Source organism: Takifugu flavidus, chromosome 15 (assembly GCF_003711565.1).
Source record: "Takifugu flavidus isolate HTHZ2018 chromosome 15, ASM371156v2, whole genome shotgun sequence".
Lineage (NCBI taxonomy): Eukaryota > Metazoa > Chordata > Actinopteri > Tetraodontiformes > Tetraodontidae > Takifugu > Takifugu flavidus.
The window spans coordinates 5229516-5246428 of record NC_079534.1 but is presented as its reverse complement, the minus strand read 5'-3'; the positions used below and the strand labels follow the sequence as shown (position 1 = coordinate 5246428).

At 52.3% G+C, this 16913-nt stretch overlaps 4 protein-coding genes across 22 annotated transcripts; 2 read left to right on the top strand and 2 right to left on the bottom strand.

The window, feature by feature from the left end:
* Positions 1-45: 45 nt before the first annotated feature.
* Positions 46-3049, top strand: LOC130539157 (inositol monophosphatase 1-like). 2 transcript variants are annotated; one of them, XM_057057330.1, is made up of 9 exons: positions 84-102; positions 194-308; positions 1032-1165; positions 1243-1347; positions 1425-1470; positions 1540-1648; positions 1722-1830; positions 2594-2745; positions 2812-3049. In XM_057057330.1, exons 2-9 carry the CDS (start codon positions 249-251, stop codon positions 2928-2930), a joined length of 834 nt encoding a protein of 277 aa, XP_056913310.1. In that variant the 5' UTR covers positions 84-102; positions 194-248; the 3' UTR covers positions 2931-3049. The 2 variants fall into 2 exon arrangements, with proteins under 2 accessions (XP_056913309.1, XP_056913310.1); XM_057057329.1 differs by having other exon boundaries at positions 46-308.
* Positions 3050-5746: 2697 nt separating this feature from the next.
* impa1 (inositol monophosphatase 1) lies at positions 5747-9215 on the top strand. 14 transcript variants are annotated; one of them, XM_057057321.1, is made up of 9 exons: positions 5747-5895; positions 6185-6263; positions 6732-6865; positions 6966-7070; positions 7674-7743; positions 7847-8024; positions 8096-8204; positions 8270-8421; positions 8488-9215. In XM_057057321.1, exons 2-9 carry the CDS (start codon positions 6201-6203, stop codon positions 8619-8621), a joined length of 945 nt encoding a protein of 314 aa, XP_056913301.1. In that variant the 5' UTR covers positions 5747-5895; positions 6185-6200; the 3' UTR covers positions 8622-9215. The 14 variants fall into 14 exon arrangements, with proteins under 14 accessions (XP_056913301.1, XP_056913308.1, XP_056913303.1 ...); XM_057057328.1 differs by having other exon boundaries at positions 5751-5895; positions 7674-7719; positions 7916-8024; XM_057057323.1 differs by having other exon boundaries at positions 5808-5895; positions 6185-6537.
* si:dkey-181m9.8 (E3 ubiquitin-protein ligase RNF31) lies at positions 8705-14369 on the bottom strand. 4 transcript variants are annotated; one of them, XM_057057259.1, is made up of 18 exons: positions 14229-14369; positions 13456-13546; positions 13080-13145; positions 12807-12973; positions 12429-12541; positions 11926-12023; positions 11644-11846; positions 11385-11567; positions 11121-11303; positions 10960-11058; positions 10755-10844; positions 10566-10671; positions 10332-10450; positions 10153-10266; positions 10029-10095; positions 9869-9962; positions 9610-9778; positions 8705-9109 (listed from the first exon to the last, which is right to left on the bottom strand). In XM_057057259.1, the coding sequence occupies exons 1-18, from the start codon at positions 14271-14273 to the stop codon at positions 9002-9004; spliced, it is 2115 nt and encodes a 704-aa protein (XP_056913239.1). In that variant the 5' UTR covers positions 14274-14369; the 3' UTR covers positions 8705-9001. The 4 variants fall into 4 exon arrangements, with proteins under 4 accessions (XP_056913239.1, XP_056913241.1, XP_056913240.1 ...); XM_057057261.1 differs by having other exon boundaries at positions 10960-11016; XM_057057260.1 differs by having other exon boundaries at positions 11926-12020.
* Positions 14370-14600: 231 nt separating this feature from the next.
* On the bottom strand, positions 14601-16829 carry c15h7orf25 (chromosome 15 C7orf25 homolog). 2 transcript variants are annotated; one of them, XM_057057295.1, is made up of 2 exons: positions 16689-16829; positions 14601-15981 (listed from the first exon to the last, which is right to left on the bottom strand). In XM_057057295.1, exon 2 carries the CDS (start codon positions 15963-15965, stop codon positions 14721-14723), a length of 1245 nt encoding a protein of 414 aa, XP_056913275.1. In that variant the 5' UTR covers positions 15966-15981; positions 16689-16829; the 3' UTR covers positions 14601-14720. The 2 variants fall into 2 exon arrangements, with proteins under 2 accessions (XP_056913275.1, XP_056913276.1); XM_057057296.1 differs by lacking the exon at positions 16689-16829 and adding an exon at positions 16181-16198.
* Positions 16830-16913: the final 84 nt, after the last annotated feature.

Sequence of the window (16913 nt, the reverse complement as noted above, 5' to 3'; positions counted from 1 at the left end):
GAAGGTATGAGAAGAGAGAAGGTTGTGAGGCTTCCACGTTCTTCCCCAGGCGTTCAGGTCAACTGCTGCTCTCCTCTCAGAGCCTCCTCTGCTCCTCCAGAGGTTCTACAGACGTCCCTTTCATGGCTCCTGGTTTCTTCTCTCCCGTTACAACAGACTTTACACTCATTCGTTCTTCTCGTTTCATTTCAAGTCCGACCTTCATCACCATCATCGTCATCTCCAGCTTCAGCTCCTTCACCATCTTCATGGCCGACTGGACCGACTGCCTGAACTTTGGTCTTTCAGTTGTCAGACAGACGAAGGAGGTAAAACTGCTGTTATCAGTGCTCGTGCCAGTATAAATACTAGTCTAGTACGGTTATAACTACTGTTATAACTACTGCTATAACTACTGCTATAACTACTGCTATAACTACTGCTATAACTACTGTTATAACTACTGCCATAACTACTGCCATAACTACTGCCATAACTACTGCTATAACTACTGTTATAACTACTGCTATAACTACTATTATAACTACTGTTATAACTACTGCTATAACTACTGCTATAACTACTGTTATAACTACTGCTATAACTACTGCTAAACTACTGCTATAACTACTGTTATAACTACTGCTATACTACTGCTATAACTACTGCTATAACTACTGCTATAACTACTGTTATAACTACTGCTATAACTACTGCTATAACTACTGTTATAACTACTGCTATAACTACTGTTATAACTACTGTTATAACTACTGCTATAACTACTGTTATAACTACTGCTATAACTACTGTTATAACTACTATTATAACTACTGCTATAACTACTGCTATAACTACTGCTATAACTCCTGTTATAACTACTGCTATAACTACTGCTGCAGCTGTGTTCTGGTTCCGGCTGACTGGACATCTCTGCTGTAGTTCTGCTGGTCTTCAGTCCAGCTGTCCTGGGCTGTAGGACCACCAGGCTCCTCGGACCTGGGTGGTGGAACCTTCACCAACGAGCTGTTGTTTCTGATTTGCGTCTTTAGATCATTTTGTCAGCGTTCGACCAGCAGAAAAGCGTGAAGCTGAAAAGTTCTCCGGCTGATTTGGTGACAGAAACAGACCAGCGAGTGGAGAAGATCCTCATCTCAACCATCCAGAACCAGTACCCCGAGCACAGGTTCTGCTGCAGGAACACATGAGGAGATTGTGAGGAGACAGCAGGCAGGAAGTTAGCAGGTGTCCTGTTGGTCTTAGGTTCATAGGGGAGGAGTCTGTGGCTGCAGGTGAGCGTCTCCAGCTGACCGAGAGTCCCACCTGGATCATTGACCCCATCGATGGAACGGTCAACTTCGTCCATAGGTGAAGAGTAATCAATGCCGCAGTGATCAGTGGCCGCCCGTCAGCCATCTATGACCATGTAATGTACGTTTGACCAGGTTTCCATTTGTGGCCATCTCCATCGCCTTCGCTGTCAACAAGCAGGTAAACACATGAACACACCTGGCAGATCTGGCACAGGAAGTGACCTCACAGGTCTTCTGTGTCTGTTAGACAGAGTTTGGGATCGTGTACAGTTGCGTGGATGATAAAATGTTCTACGCTCAGAGAGGAAGAGGAGCGTTCCTAAACCAGACGCAGCTGCACGTCTCGGCGCAGGAAGGTGCCCTCGTACCGCCGCATGTGACGTCATACCTGTCCCGAGGGGGCGCTGATAGCTTTTTCCCTCCAAGCAGACGTGGACCAGTGTGTGGTGGTGACTGAGATTGGGGCGGAGCGTGATGACATTGCTCTGTCCACCATGACCTCCAACATTTTAAGACTGCTCAAACTTCCTGTGCATGGGTGAGGAATGTCCCCCAGACTCCTCCCACCAGACTCCTCCCACCAGACTCCTCCCACCAGACTCATTACATCATACACCCCAGACTCCTCCCACCAGACTCCTCCCACAAAACCCATTACATCATACACCCCGACTCCTCCCCTAGACCCCTCCCACAAAACTCATTACATCATACTCCCCCAGGCTCCTCCCAGCAGACCCCTCCCCCACGCTCCTGCCATCAGACTCCTCCCACCAGACCCCTCCCCAGGCTCCTCCCACCACACCCCTTCCCCAGACTCCTCCCACCAGACTCCTCCCACCAGACCCCTCCCCAGGCTCTCCCACCAGACCCCTTCCCCAGACTCCTCCCACCACGCTCCTCCCACCAGACCCCTTCCCCAGACTCCTCCACCAGGCTCCTCCCACCACACCCCTTCCCCAGACTCCTCCCACCAGGCTCCTCCCACCAGACCCCTCCCACCAGACCCCTCCCCAGGCTCCTCCCACCAGACCCCTTCCCCAGGCTCCTCCCACCAGACCCCTTCCCCAGACTCCTCCCACCAGACCCCTCCCCCACGCTCCTGCCATCAGACTCCTCCCATCAGACCCCTCCCCAGGCTCCTCCCACCAGACTCCTCCCACCAGACCCCTCCCCAGGCTCCTCCCACCAGACCCCTTCCCCAGACTCCTCCCACCAGACTCCACCCACCAGACTCCTCCCAGCTCTCTGGCTCATGTTGCTGATGTGGTTTTGTTTACATGTTGCCGGTGTCGTTCCAGAGTCCGTGCTTTGGGAACAGCAGCAGTTAGCATGTGTCAGGTGGCTACAGGTGCAGCTGACATTTACTATCACATTGGGATGCACTGCTGGGACATTGCTGCATCTGCCTTGATTGTGCAGGAAGCAGGAGGCGTTGTCATGGATACAGACGGTCTGTGTATGCGGTGAGATGGCAGGTTGCAGTGGTGCACCCTCTGACATGTGTGTGTCTCCTCAGGCTCAGAGTTTGACATGATGTCCAGGAGGGTCCTCGCTGCCAGCTCCGCCACCGTGGCCGGTCGCATTTACCCGTTCATCCGGGCGTTTCCCTGTCAGCGTGATGATGACGGGCGCTAAATGTGCACGTGTTCGGATTGTGTGGGATGCAGGTCCCCAGAGAGGAAGGGGGTCAGTCATGCTTTCCCGAAGCACGTGTGTTGTTAAAGTTTAATAAAAAAAACTGGGGTCTGGCTTTCTTGAGGAGTCTTTTTTTTATTAAAACTCAGTTACTTACACACTCACTCACACACAGACACACACACATGCACATTAGACCTTTTAAATATTACGTTAAAAAAAACATTACGTTCGAGTGTGCGCGAATGTCCGCTTATGTGCGCGTCAGTGCGCACGTGTGCGCTTATGTGCGCGTCAGTGCGCACGTGTGCGCTTATGTGCGCGTAAGTGCGCTTATGTGCGCGTAAGTGCGCGTGTGTGTTTAAGGAACTCAGTCACTTACACACTCACTCAATCTCACACTCACTCACACACACATGCACATTAGACCTTTCTTAATATTACGTTAAAAAACATTACGTGCGCGTAAGTGCGCTTATGTGCGCGTAAGTGCGCACGTGTGCGCGTGTGTGTTTAAGGAACTCAGTCACTTACACACTCACTCAATCTCACACTCACTCACACAGACACTCACACATGCACATTAGACCTTTCTAAATATTACGTTAAAAAACATTACGTGCAAGTATGCGCGCGTGTGCGCTTATGCGCGCGTCAGTGCGCACGTGTGCGCTTATGTGCGCGTAAGTGCGCGTAAGTGCGCACGTGTGCGCGTGTGTGTTTAAGGAACTCAGTCACTTACACACTCACTCAATCTCACACTCACTCACACACAGACACTCACACATGCACATGAGACCTTTTAAATATTACGTTAAAAAATATTACGTGCAAGTATGCGCGCGTGTGCGCTTATGTGCGCGTCAGTGCGCACGTGTGCGCGTGTGTGCTTTAGGAACTCATTCACTTACACACTCACTCAATCTCACACTCTCTCACACACAGACACACACACATGCACATGAGACCTTAATATTACGTTAAAAAATATTACGTGCAAGTATGCGCGCAAGTCTGCTTATGTGCGCGTAAGTGCGCACGTGTGCGCGTAAGTGCGCGTGTGTGCTTGCGGAACTTAGTCACTTACACACTAATTCAATCTCACACTCACTCACACACAGACACACACATGCACATTAGACCTTTCTAAATATTACGTTAAAAAACATTACGTGCAAGTATGCGCGCGTGTGCGCTTATGTGCGCGTCAGTGCGCACGTGTGCGCTTATGTGCGCGTCAGTGCGCACGTGTGCGCTTATGTGCGCGTAAGTGCGCTTATGTGCGCGTAAGTGCGCGTAAGTGCGCGTGTGTGTTTAAGGAACTCAGTCACTTACACACTCACTCAATCTCACACTCACTCACACACAGACACACACACATGCACATTAGACCTTTCTTAATATTACGTTAAAAAACATTACGTGCGCGTAAGTGCGCTTATGTGCGCGTAAGTGCGCACGTGTGCGCGTGTGTGTTTAAGGAACTCAGTCACTTACACACTCACTCAATCTCACACTCACTCACACACAGACACTCACACATGCACATTAGACCTTTTAAATATTACGTTAAAAAACATTACGTTCGAGTGTGCGCGAATGTGCGCTTATGTGCGCGTAAGTGCGCACGTGTGCTTTAGGAACTCATTCACTTACACACTCACTCAATCTCACGCTCTCTCACACACAGACACACACATGCACATGAGACCTTAATATTACGTAAAAAATATTACGTGCAAGTATGCGCGCAAGTCTGCTTATGTGCGCGTAAGTGCGCACGTGTGCGCGTAAGTGCGCGTGTGTGCTTGCGGAACTTAGTCACTTACACACTAACTCAATCTCACACTCACTCACACACAGACACACACATGCACATTAGACCTTTTAAATATTACGTTAAAAAACATTACGTTCGAGTGTGCGCGAATGTGCGCTTATGTGCGCGTAAGTGCGCACGTGTGCGCGTGTGTGCGCGTAAGTGCGCGTAAGTGCGCGTGTGTGCTTTAGGAACTCATTCACTTACACACTCACTCAATCTCACACTCTCTCACACACAGACACACACACATGAGACCTTAATATTACGTTAAAAAATATTACGTGCAAGTATGCGCGCGTGTGCGCTTATGTGCGCGTCAGTGCGCGTAAGTGCGCGTCAGTGCGCGTAAGTGCGCGTGTGTGTTTAAGGAACTTTCAAAATACTACGTTACAAAAACATTACGTGCGCACGCACGTGCCTACTGAACTCAGTCACTTACACACTCACTCAATCTCACACTCTCTCACTCAATCTTACACTCACTCACACACACATGCACAATATACCTTTCCAAATATTACGTTAAAAAAAACATTACGTTCGAGTGTGCGAGCATGTCTGCTTATGTGCGCGTAAGTGCGCACGCGTGCGTCTTTTTTTCTTCACGTAATTGCGAACGGAGCAAATATGTCTTTTGCTTTCAGCGTCACCTTTTTGGTCATCTTGCTTGGCCGTGTTACGAGGTACTTCAAAGGGTTGAGGCTTTGATTCTGTGTTCGTGGTCTTCACGTGGCTGTGGTGGTTTGGTCCAGTTTTCTCCCACAGAAACACAAATATCAGATTAATCAGAGACGATTAAAGTCCTGCCTTTCACCCGTTGACTTCTGGAATCGTACACGGGTTATATAATGTTAAATTACTGTACAAAAGGAATGTGCTTTATATTTTCAACTCAGCTGTGTGATATAGCCAAGCACAATCATGTTATCAATTCAGATTTAAACTTCATTTCAACTGGAGAAATCCAGAGTGTGACCCCGAACGAGAGGCAGGAAACTCTCCTCTACCAGGAAGAAAGGCGTCAGTCAGGTGAAGTAGCGGTACTGCGCGCTGTGTCCAGCAGGGGGCAGCAGCGCCGCTGCGGGTCCGCATTTCACCACAGAGGAAGAGAATCAGAACCGGAACCGCAGATCAACGAAGCAGGTTCGTTCTTATCTTTTCAGTCAGCGGCACTTAACCAACAAATGTTTGTAACTTTCGTTTATCTGTAATTCGTGGGTCAGAAGAAGGAATAACTGATTTGATAATCATGGACCAGAAATGGAGATCCGTTATACTGCATATTAGGGTTAGGGCTGCATTTTTACGATGATGTATATTATCATTATTATATAAATTACTGTGCTGAGTTATGTGGGCTGTTGACTCTTTTCTCTGCGTGTTCCGTGAACATGGTTCTGGGTCACTGGTCCCTGTTTTCTGTCTAAAAAAGGGACTACTAGTCCAGCATGACTGACCTTTGGCAGGACGCGATGGACCACGCCGTCAGCGCTGCGCGAGGCGCTGGACAGGTGTGTGTGTGTGTGTGTGTGTGTGTAAATGTAGCATCAGTTTTTCCTCTCGATCGTTAGGAGTCTCTCTGATGGGTTATTGGAGGGCCGGTAGCTACATGAAATGAACCTTTTTCATCAGTGTCCATGTTGCCGTAGAAACAGCTTCCATCGATTTCTCCAGTGAGTTAAAGACTGGCCTTCTTAAACTTCTAAACCTGGAGGGCTACCTCTCCTGAGGACCATGGCCTGAGACCAGGAGGTGATGTTCATCCCAGCAGCTCCACCTGTGAAGGTCAAAGTTCATCCTCCAGCAACTGGCTGGAACTTCTGTACTTAAACAGGAGCGGCAGAGGCACCAGCCCCTGAAACCAGTCTGACCTCTCTGACCCAGACAGAATGCACAAAGGGCAAAGGTCACCAGGTGCCCTGAACCCACGACGCTTGATCAGGTGCATTGGTTACAGCGCCATCACTTGTTTTGATCAGGTGGTGCGCGAGGCTTTGCTGGAGGACAGGATGGTGATGGTGAAGAGCTCCTCTGTTGACCTGGTAACACAGACGGACCAGAAGGTGGAGCAGCTCATCATCCAATCAGTGAAGGAGAAATTCCCTACACACAGGTAAGAAGCTCCTCCCCCTTCAGGTAACTCCTCACAAATGAGGGGTGGCTGACTATAAAGACAGGCTGTTTCATTATGTGTGTGTGTGTGTGTGTGTCAGGTTCATAGGGGAGGAGTCTGTGGCTGCAGGTGAACCTTGTGTCCTGTCTGATGAGCCCACCTGGATCATTGATCCCATTGATGGGACAACCAACTTTGTCCACAGGTGGGTGACGTCCACAGGTAGCTGCCAGCTTCACCACCTCTACCCAACATCATCTGGGAAAAAGGGTTTTAAAATAAGGGTCAGGGTCACGACCTCCTAGAAAAGATAAGCAAGAGGATGCTGCCAACACCCCCTCCCCTCTCCTCTCCTCTTCCCTCCTCCCCTCTTCTCTTCCCTCCATCCCTCTTCTCTTCCCTCATCCCCTCTTCTCTTCCCTCCCCTCTTCTCTTCCCTCCATCCCTCTTCTCTTCCCTCCCCTCTTCTCTTCCCTCCATCCCTCTTCTCTTCCCTCCTCCCCTCTTATTTAGGATTTTACCCTGAATGAGGGAAGAAAAACTTTTTTGGTGAAAGGAGACACTAAAAATATTCTTGGCTAATTCCTGCTAACTGAGCCGGTTACCGTGGTAACAGATTTACATTAAACAGATCTAGATTAAATCCACATAACTAATAAAGGAGTGACAGTTGAGGTCAGCCATGATGGAACTTTTGAAGGAAGAGAGAAGTGCATTATGGGAAAAGGAGCCCTGCAGCAGCTGAGGCTGGACCCGGTCTGGAGCCGGTCTGGACCCGGTTATGACCCAGTCTGGTTTTTCCCAACAGATTTCCTTTTGTTGCCGTTTCTATTGGATTCTCCGTCAACAAGCAGGTGAGTGCCGCCGTGGCCGGGCCAGTGGGCCGGGCCAGCAGCTGGGCCGGGCCAGCGGGCCGAGCCAGCGGGCCGAGCCAGCGGGCCGGGCCAGCAGCGGGCCGGGCCAGCTGGGCCGGGCCAGCAGCTGAGCCGGGCCAGTGGGCCGAGCCAGCGGGCCGGGCCAGCTGCTGAGCCGCTCTTGGCCTTCCTCCAGGTGGAGTTTGGTGTGGTCTACAGTTGTCTGGAAGACAAGATGTTCACAGCGAGGAGGGGGAGGGGCTCATTCTGCAACGGTGACCCGCTGCAGGTCTCTGAGCAGAAAGGTCAGCAGGTCACCATCTCCCAGGCACCATAAACATCCTGCTTCTGATCACACGCTGGTTCTTCCTCTCAGCCATCCAACAGTCCATCATCGCCACGGAGTTTGGATCCGACCGAGACCCCGAGGTGGTCGACAAGATCTTCTCGAGCTTGAGGAACATCCTGTGTATCCCAGTGCACGGGTAACGGCGCCGGCCCACGGTCCGACCTGGTGCAGCTGTCTGTGACTGAACGTGTGTGTCCCCAGCATTCGCAGCGCCGGGACCGCAGCCATCAACATGTGCCTGGTAGCTTCTGGCTGCGTTGAAGCCTATTATGAGATCGGGATGCACGTCTGGGACCTGGCAGCTGCGTCCCTCATCGTCTCCGAGGCGGGAGGAGTCCTGATGGACGTGGAGGGTAACGGACCGTGAGGATTGAGCCCCGACTCCCTGAATCTCCCGCCTGTTGTCCGTCTGTCTTCAGGAGGACCGTTTGACCTCATGTCCCGAAGAGTGATCGCTGCCAACAACAGAACCATCGCTGAGAGGATCAGCGGGGAGATCCAGGCCTACGCGCCGGCCAGAGACGACGCGGCAGCACCAGGCGCGGACCCCTGAGGACAACAGGAAGTGGGTGTTGTCCCGGGGACAGATGAAGGTAGACGCGGCGATGAGGCGGAACAAGACATGACATCAGCCAGTTGATACCAGACGGCTTTAAAATAACAAACGAGCATTCACACATAATCTACACAGATTCTTCACATTAGGAGAATGAACATTGAATGATTAATTTCATACGTGCACCATATGGACGCCTGTTTGCTTTGGTCTACAGGAACATCTGAACATGTCTGGGACCTGCTAACACGGGCGGAGACCTTGATCAGCTTTTTGAGTAGTTGTACATCTATTAGTTGTTTTTACTGTAACCAATCAGAGCGCAGCTGTAATACTGAGGAGACAGCAGGTGGCGCCACAGCCAGGAATGGGCGGAGTCAGTCTGTGAGGGGGTGAGGAGCCCCAGCAGAGGGTGGAGGGGGGCGGTTGCCATGGTGCTGGACCACTGATGGGAGCTTCCAGAGAGGAACGCGATTGGTCAGAGTCTGAAACACAGAGGCGTCCTGCTGTGATTGGCTGTCGCTGCTCCACTTTAATGTAACTTCACTTTCTAACTTGTTTTTAAAGAAAATAAAGTGACGCTGATTTCAATTTTAAAAGCTTCATATTTTCAAGTTTGTGTTCATAAAGAAAGTAAAAAGTAACTGATTTCACAGCAGATGCAAAAAAACTGGAAGATTTAAAAAAATCTGTGAGGGGTGTGTGGGGGCTGTGTGTGCGTGTGTGTGCACGTGCGTGTGTGTGGGGGGTGTGTGTGTGTGTGTGTGTGCGTGCGTGTGTGTGTGGGGGGGGGTGCGTGTGTGCATGTGTGTGTGTGCGTGCGTGTGTGTGGGGGGGGGTGCGTGTGTGCATGTGTGTGTGTGCGTGCGTGTGTGTGGGGGGGGTGCGTGCGTGTGTGTGTGTGTGTGGGGGGTGTGTACATGTGCGTGTGTGCATGTGTGTGCGTGTGTGCATGTGTGTGTGTGTGGGGGGGGGGTCCACTCACCAGGCGGAGGCGGTGCACGTACAGCCGCTCCGGCTCGTCCAGACTCGGGGGGGGAACGACCACGTTCCACCGCTGCAGCTCTGCTCTCATCTCTGCGGGGCTGAAGAGGACCACGGGGTCACAGCCGAAGTGGTTCACCAGCTCCACCAGACGCTCCTTATAGTGCACCCTGCCGGGGAAAATGGGCGGAGACTGTACACCTGATGGTGGTAGAGATGCACCTGTACAGCTGAACTCTGTGGGACGGCGCTGGTCTTACTCGCAGTAGCCTCTGTGTCCAGGCAGAGCGGCTCGTCCACAGGCCTCCTCCCGTCTGCTGCTGTCGTCTCTCAGCTCCAGAACCGAGCACGTCCCTGCGCACAAACGGGTCAGCCTGATCCAGTTCACCTGACCAGTGCGGTCCGGTGAACACCGTTTACCTGTGCAGCAGCTGGCAGGTGAGCTGCCCTCAGAAGCTTCCAGACAGGTGGGAGAGACTCTGTAATGCTGAGGAAACATCATGTCAGCACTGGGTAGAGCTGGAGATGCTCTCACACCCCCTACCTGCAGCAGCAGGTGCAGGCGGCTCACGCTCCAGTCCCGCAGGTGGTACAGACAGTCTCTGGGGTGGTGGGCGTGGAGACCTCTGGTGCGACACTCAGCAGAGAAACGGCATTCCTGAGGGGACAAAGGTCATTCCCAAACATCTGGCGGCCACCATATGAACGGGACGGAGAACTCACAGATCCCAGGCTGAAGGGGCGGCTGCAGCCTCCACAGAACTGGTGCTGACACTGGCTGCAGGTGAAGTGCAGACACCCTCCTCTGGACAGGCTGAAGACACACTGGCAGCTGGGACACGCTGTGGAGCACAGAGGTTAAAGAACATCCTGTCATCCAGCCCTGGGAATGGTTCTGACACCTGAAGCCAGACGCGTGGCACCAGCTGCTCCGTCCTGGTGCCGCTGGGTTCGTACCAAAGCTCTTGTAGCTCCACAGCTGAGTGCTGTGATGGTCCACCTGGTTCTGCTGCTGCCACAACCTGAACTGTTGGCAGGAGAGACCCTGATGTTGAGGGGACCACTGCAAACACACAGAGAGGCTGGTTCAGGGTCAGGGTCAGAGTGGGTCAGAGTGGGTCACCATCCGGTCTGTGTGGGACGCACAGGTGATCGGCACTGGCTGCAGGTGCTCTTCTTACAGCTGGGACAGTCCATCCTCAGCCGGTCCGCTTCATGGAGCACCCCGAAGGAGCACTGAAACACACCCAGGCACACACAGCTACAGAACACGCGTCCATCAGGCGGTGCACGCACGTGCACGTGCACGCACGTGCGCTGTTCCTAGCATCCAGATGTTTGACGGGCTTACATGAGAACACCACCTGAAGTTCGGCATCTCCTGTAGAGCTCGGTCTCTGAGCTTCCTCTGAAACAGTTCGTGGATATGAGGCGGCAGGAAGTGGCGAATCTGAAACCAAACAACATCAACGCCCGTTCTCACACCTGTGTGGGTGGACCAGGTGGGCTCACCTGTGTGTCCAGCAGGTTGAAGTAGTCCATGGACTCCTCCATCCGGCCTGGATCTTTGACCTCTGGTTTGCCACACTGAGGACAAACCAGCAGATCGATACTCTTCTCTTTAATTGCAGACGAGAAAAAGGTCTTAAAACAGGTTTGACACAGGAAGCAGGAGCAATGAGTCATCGTGATGATCTACAGGAAGTACAAACAGAGAGGATGAAGGGCGGCGGCGGGCGGGTGGAGAGGAGCAGCGCGGGGAGACCGATCGTTCACCTGGCTGAAGGACACCTGCTCCTGACAGATGGGGCAGCTGTGGCTCAGGAACTTGAGCGCTGATGGGAAGTCCCTGTTGAGCTGCACGGCCTCCAGAACATCAGCGAGGGTGAAGCTGTGGCCCGGCGTGGACATCAGCAACAGGAAGACTTTGGCCCGGTCTGGAGGGAGCAGAGCCGCCATCTGAAGGTGGACACAGACAGAAAGAGGCTGCTGGGTCCTGAAAAAGCCCACGGCTGAAGACCGCAGTCCTCTTCACCTTCAGATACTCCAGCTTAGTTCCTGGATGGGGCTGAACCTTCTCCGTACCAACTGGAGGATTCCCAGGTGCTGGTCCAGAGTCTGGAGCCTTCTCCCCCTTCCTGGTTGCCCCTGTTGGTGCTTGTGACCCCCCCTGAGGGTCCCTGCTGGGCCTTGAGGCCAGTGTTAAAGCACCCAGCGTCCTGCTGAGAGGTTCTACAGCTGGGTGGACCGAGAAGAGTTGGACTAGGATCACTTTGATAGTTCCCATCCTCTCAGGTTTGTCCTGGTCCTGTCTTACCTGAGCAGGAGGAGGAGTTGGAGGATGAGGAGGGGGGCGAGCTGAAGTCGATTCCCATGAGTTCCTCCGTGTACGACTTCCCTGGCTTCAGCTTCCTGCTGTGGAACAGTCACAATTGGAACTCTTGTCAGAGGGAGCTTCCTCACTAAACCACTGATGCTGTTGAAGCTTCTAGGTTCAGATCTGAGCTCCAGGTCCAGCGGTAACAACCTGACCCTGTGAGAGGTCCAAACGGGCCCTTCAGAACTCTGCACGTTTCCAGCAGCAGAAGAACAAAAACTGGAGCAGCAGCTTTTTGAAATAACGCCTGTAAGGGGGCGTGTCCACGGTAAAGGGGCGTGTCCATCAACGCGGGGGGCGTGTCCACCAACACAGGTGATTCCACATTAACATTATGTTCACGTTGGGTCATAAAATAAAAACTTGTATAAAAGGAACTTGATGGTGCAACAGTCATTTAATCTGTTAAACCAGTGGCCGGCGAGCGGTTCCTGGTTTCTGACCTTTTGTCGGACTCTGGTGCCGGCGGCCCGACAGCACACCTTTCGTAAAGGGGCGTGTCCTTCTGGAACATCTGCACCATGTCTGACACCAACAGTGAGAGGCTGGAAACTCCCTGACAGGAACCACAAATAGTTCTCAACAAATATATTCATGAGCTATAAAAACAACATTAGCAAAGACTTAAGAAGCTGTTGTGTATAAAATAAAGATAATCGAGTTAAAGTTCTGGAGCTCCTCACTGACAGGAGACACACACACACACACACACACACACACACACCTAGGATGCTGCCCCCCTCAGCGCTGCTGCCTGTGGAACCTGTCGTGTCTGAGCTAAGGTGACCTGGGCACCATCTGAGACGTTCTGTGGGTCTTACGTGGGTCCAGTTCCTCAGGCCGTCCAGGTTAATGATCCCAGTAGCATCCACACATGTACAGGATGGATTGATTACCATGGAGACAGATGGGCAGACATAACAGCGGGGGCGGGACACTGGGTGCGTCTCATGTAGCCAGATGCACACTGGGATATTATACTCACTTCCTGTCAAAAGATAAAAATAAAATCACCACGTTGGTCCAGACAGAACCAGATGAAGTGACTCAAAACTGACCAGAACAGAATCTGTCTGTACTGAAGCAGAACTCACCCTCATAGAGGACGGGAAGGGTCCCGGCCAGGTGGACCAGCCGCTTCTTCTCTTTGTTTAGAAAACCTGTCAGGAGGTCAACAGGTCACCTTCAGCTCATGGGTTCATTATCACTCAGCATCTTCTCAGAGGGTTCAGAGCTACAGAATGAGGTGATTCTCCAGGTCTGAACCTGCTGGAGCTTCATCAGAGGACGTGTCCAGGTCCTGCTGGCGTCATGAAGATGCCGCTACGCTAAACGTCTGAAGCACTACCTTTAGTCTTAAATGTTTCAGTCATCAAAGCTGAACTCGGGCCCCGAGAGGCCACCAGAACCGGGAGGAGAACAGTGGTGGTGTTCAGACATCAAAGCTGGAGGAGCTTCACTTTTACTTACAGTAAAAATCCACAAAGAGCCGAAGGTCAGGAAACTGAGAGCGGACCCTCTGAAGGTCATACAGAGTCTCTTCTGGATACCTGTAGTGACACTGAGGGGGAGGGGCAACAGGAGGGGGAGGGGCAACAGGAGGGGGAGGGGCAACAGGAGGGGGAGGGGCAACAGGAAGAGGGGGTACAACAGGAGGGGGGGTACAAGAGGAGGTGCAACAGGAGGGGGGGTACAACAGGAGGGGGGGTACAAGAGGAGGTGCAACAGGAGGGGAGGAGGTGCAAGAGGAGGAGGGGGGTATAACAGGAGGGGAGGAGGCAGATGAGGAGGGGGGTATAACAGGAGGGGAGGAGGCAGATGAGGAGGGGGGTATAACAGGAGGGGAGGAGGTGCAAGATGAGGAGGGGGGTATAACAGGAGGGGAGGAGGTGCAAGAGGAGGAGGGGTACAACAGGAGGGGGGGTACAACAGGAGGGGGAGGGGGAGTGCAACAGGAGGGGGAGGGGCGAGGGGGGCATGAGGAGATGCCAGCAGGATTCAATTAGAAAAGGAAAAGAAAGGTGACAATAAAGGGGTGGAAAAGAGAAGAAAGGAAAGAAGGAAAGACGACCGGAAGCGAAGAAAGATGGCGCGGGAGAATGACAGGAGGCCAGAAGGTGGTTAGCTTAAACTGTTTGTAGCATTTAGCTTTTCTAGCCGGTTCGCGTCAGGTCAGCGCAAATTGATGCTGATTTACATAAAGTTTAGTTTGACGCATTTCAACTTTAAAGTTTTACTTTTACCTCCCTTAAAGTCCGCAGCTCTTCCTCAGCTCCGACGGGCAGCATTTTGAGCCCAAACGTAACTCATAAAGTGTTTATTCATCGACTTACGAGCCGAGTCTGCAGCCACAGGAACTCCGGCTGGACACGCCCACAGCTGCCCTTCAAATTAAAAGCACGTTAGACGCCTCCGCTGAGGTCACTCGTTTGCTCCACCAGGTTACCTGTTGGCGTTTCATCTCCCAGCAAGGCGGCCTCCAGCGTTAAAAAGGCTCATGAACTATGTGTTCCAGTGAAATAAACCCGACAGGCCCAGCAGGTGGTGGACCGGACTGATGGTCATCCTACAAGTTCTGGTTTAGTTTTCCTCACAGTGGCAGAGAGAAACTGAAGTTTGATTTGTATGATTTATTAAATCTTTGACATCACATCTACTCAATCATCACTATACTTTATTGAAAGCCCTCTCCATTGGTCAGCTGACCGAGTCCAGCGGCACAGGAAATGTCTCCGTCAGACGGGCGTGGCCCTCCACTCTTTGCCTTCAGTCAGGGCTCTGGGTTGATGGATGAACACACTGTATCGGACTCCCTGATTGGCTGCTGCCCTGACAAACCGGCTGTTGGCCGTCATGGTGACGGCTCTCAGTGCGTCTCCGGTGCCAAAGATCATGAGCGATCGCTCGTTGACTTTGGCGGTGCGTGTGAGGTGCATGGTGCGCTCCGACGGCTGGTCGTCCACGAGGTGGAGGCGAGCGAGCAGCTTCTGAGCTCGGTCCTTCTCACCCGGCCCACCCAGCGTGTCCAGAATGGCCTGGAAGTCATGGACGGCAGCGCGACAAGCAAAAAGCTCTTTTCCCTCCATGAAGGCGTCCAGCTGAGGCAGCACCTGCTGCTGGCGCTCCTGGGCCGCCTGCTCCGTCAGCACCGGCTCCCTGAAGGTGAAGTGACAGCGGCCGTGGCTCAGCGATGACACGTACGTGATGAGGGTGGTGATGTCCAGGTTCACGCGCGGACACTCCTCCACCTGCACCTGAGCAGGGAACGCCAGGCTGGCCACCACTGTGCCGCGGTCGACCCGCGTCAGCTCTGAATTCGCTTCCTCCTCCTCCTCCTCCTCCTCTTCATCCGTTTCCTCCTCACCTTCCAGCTCCTCCTCTCTTCCCTCCTGTGCAGCCATGATGTTGACAGCAACAATGTCCCCGCGGACGGAGATCCCCATGTCCCTGAGCCGGTCAGCCATAGGACAGGAGACGCCATTGTAGAAAGCAAAGATGATGTGGGGGTGTCTGTACTGGACCGGCTGCTGGTGGCTGGCCTGCAGGAAGTCCTCCGCCTGCCTGATGATGCTCTTGTCGCCATACTGGCCCCTCCCCTGCCAGATATTGTGCAGGGCCTCTGCCTTCCTGCCCACTGCCTTCACCCAGGTGTGTCCCCCACTGGCCACCACATCCACGACCAGGCTCTGTCTGACGCCGTCACCATCCTGATAGTTGAAGACATGGAGCAGAGAGACCACGCCCTCCACGCTCTCGGCTGACTCCACGATGGCCGTCAGGTGGGTCAGGTTGGTGCTGTGCAGGTGAGACTCTTTGACCTGTAGCTCCCCTGACTCCACCCGCCTCAGGAAGCGCAGCTCTGCTCGGATCTTTCCACAGAGTTTCTGGTGGCCCTCCACACCCTGAAACAGCTTCTCGGCCCTCAGCAGCAATGCCTGAGCGGAGCTGATCTGTTGCTGCAACATGTTGTGCAGAGACATGTCTTCTTCATTATACCTGCACAAGACAAAACACACCTGAGTCAACACCTGAAACGTGGTCGGTTGTCACATCGTGTCAGCTAATGTTAGCTAATGTTAGCTGTCAGTGCCAGTCTCAGCTGCTCACAACAAAAACCAAACATGGAGATAAAAGCAAGGGAACAAGACAAGACAGCAAATAACATAAAAGTGTTCGATTTAAACCCTCAGAGAACCTTTTAGATTCACCCAAAGAACACAGCCACAATCATCTGTTAGAGATACATGCTGCTAAAGCTGCAGATGACGGACGGATGGATGGATGGATGGATGGATGGATGACGGACGGATGGATGGACGGATGGATGATGGACGGATGACGGACGGATGGATGGATGGATGACGGATGGATGGATGATGGACGGATGCGTCTGTTCCTTCTCTACACACACGATCTCATCCCACAGACCTCTACCAGATGATCTTTATATATTCAAGTGTAACTATAGTGTATAAATATATCTATAAACACACTTACTGTGTGCGTGCGTGCGTAGGTGTGCGTGCGTGCGCGAGTCTTGTTAGTCAGCCCATTAATTAGATGTATACATACGAGGCCAGTTGGTGTTTTAGCTCGCAGTGTTCTGACTTTGCGTTAGCTGTTAGCTGTTAGCACTTCCTGAAATCGTACTTCTGGTCACTTTAATGCAGGAAAACGATGAAAAACGAATCAAACTGACTTACGGTGACAGCGAGGCGTGGAACAAACCAGGTTAGTTGGTGACAGGTATCGGCTAACAGTTCCGTGCGTTACCGCTGTTGCACTGACAGGAAGTAGAATGTCGTGATTTCTGGTCCGTCCTTTTATTCTGCCGTATCTTCCTTCTCCTTGTTTATTAAAATATTCTTTTATCTAATTCAGTTTTTGTGACATTTTACACACAACGATAATACACAGAACAAAAGTAA

Bases quoted from the DNA above. Each gene is read 5' to 3' on its own strand.
- LOC130539157 (XM_057057329.1), top strand. From the start codon at position 123: ATGGCTCCTGGTTTCTTCTCTCCCGTTACAACAGACTTTACACTCATT. The intron at 1,348-1,424 runs GTGAAGAGTAAT...ACGTTTGACCAG, and splicing joins ACGGTCAACTTCGTCCATAG to GTTTCCATTTGTGGCCATCT. The intron at 1,649-1,721 runs GTGCCCTCGTAC...CCCTCCAAGCAG, and splicing joins GCACGTCTCGGCGCAGGAAG to ACGTGGACCAGTGTGTGGTG.
- impa1 (XM_057057316.1), top strand. From the start codon at position 6,642: ATGCACAAAGGGCAAAGGTCACCAGGTGCCCTGAACCCACGACGCTTG. The intron at 7,071-7,673 runs GTGGGTGACGTC...TTTTCCCAACAG, and splicing joins ACAACCAACTTTGTCCACAG to ATTTCCTTTTGTTGCCGTTT. The intron at 8,422-8,487 runs GTAACGGACCGT...GTCTGTCTTCAG, and splicing joins AGTCCTGATGGACGTGGAGG to GAGGACCGTTTGACCTCATG.
- si:dkey-181m9.8 (XM_057057259.1), bottom strand. From the start codon at position 14,273: ATGCTGCCCGTCGGAGCTGAGGAAGAGCTGCGGACTTTAAGGGAG. The intron at 11,304-11,384 runs GTGAACGATCGG...TACTTCCTGTAG, and splicing joins AGCAGGTGTCCTTCAGCCAG to ATCATCACGATGACTCATTG. The intron at 10,845-10,959 runs GTAAGCCCGTCA...GGTGTGTTTCAG, and splicing joins ACTTCAGGTGGTGTTCTCAT to TGCTCCTTCGGGGTGCTCCA.
- c15h7orf25 (XM_057057295.1), bottom strand. From the start codon at position 15,965: ATGTCTCTGCACAACATGTTGCAGCAACAGATCAGCTCCGCTCAGGCA.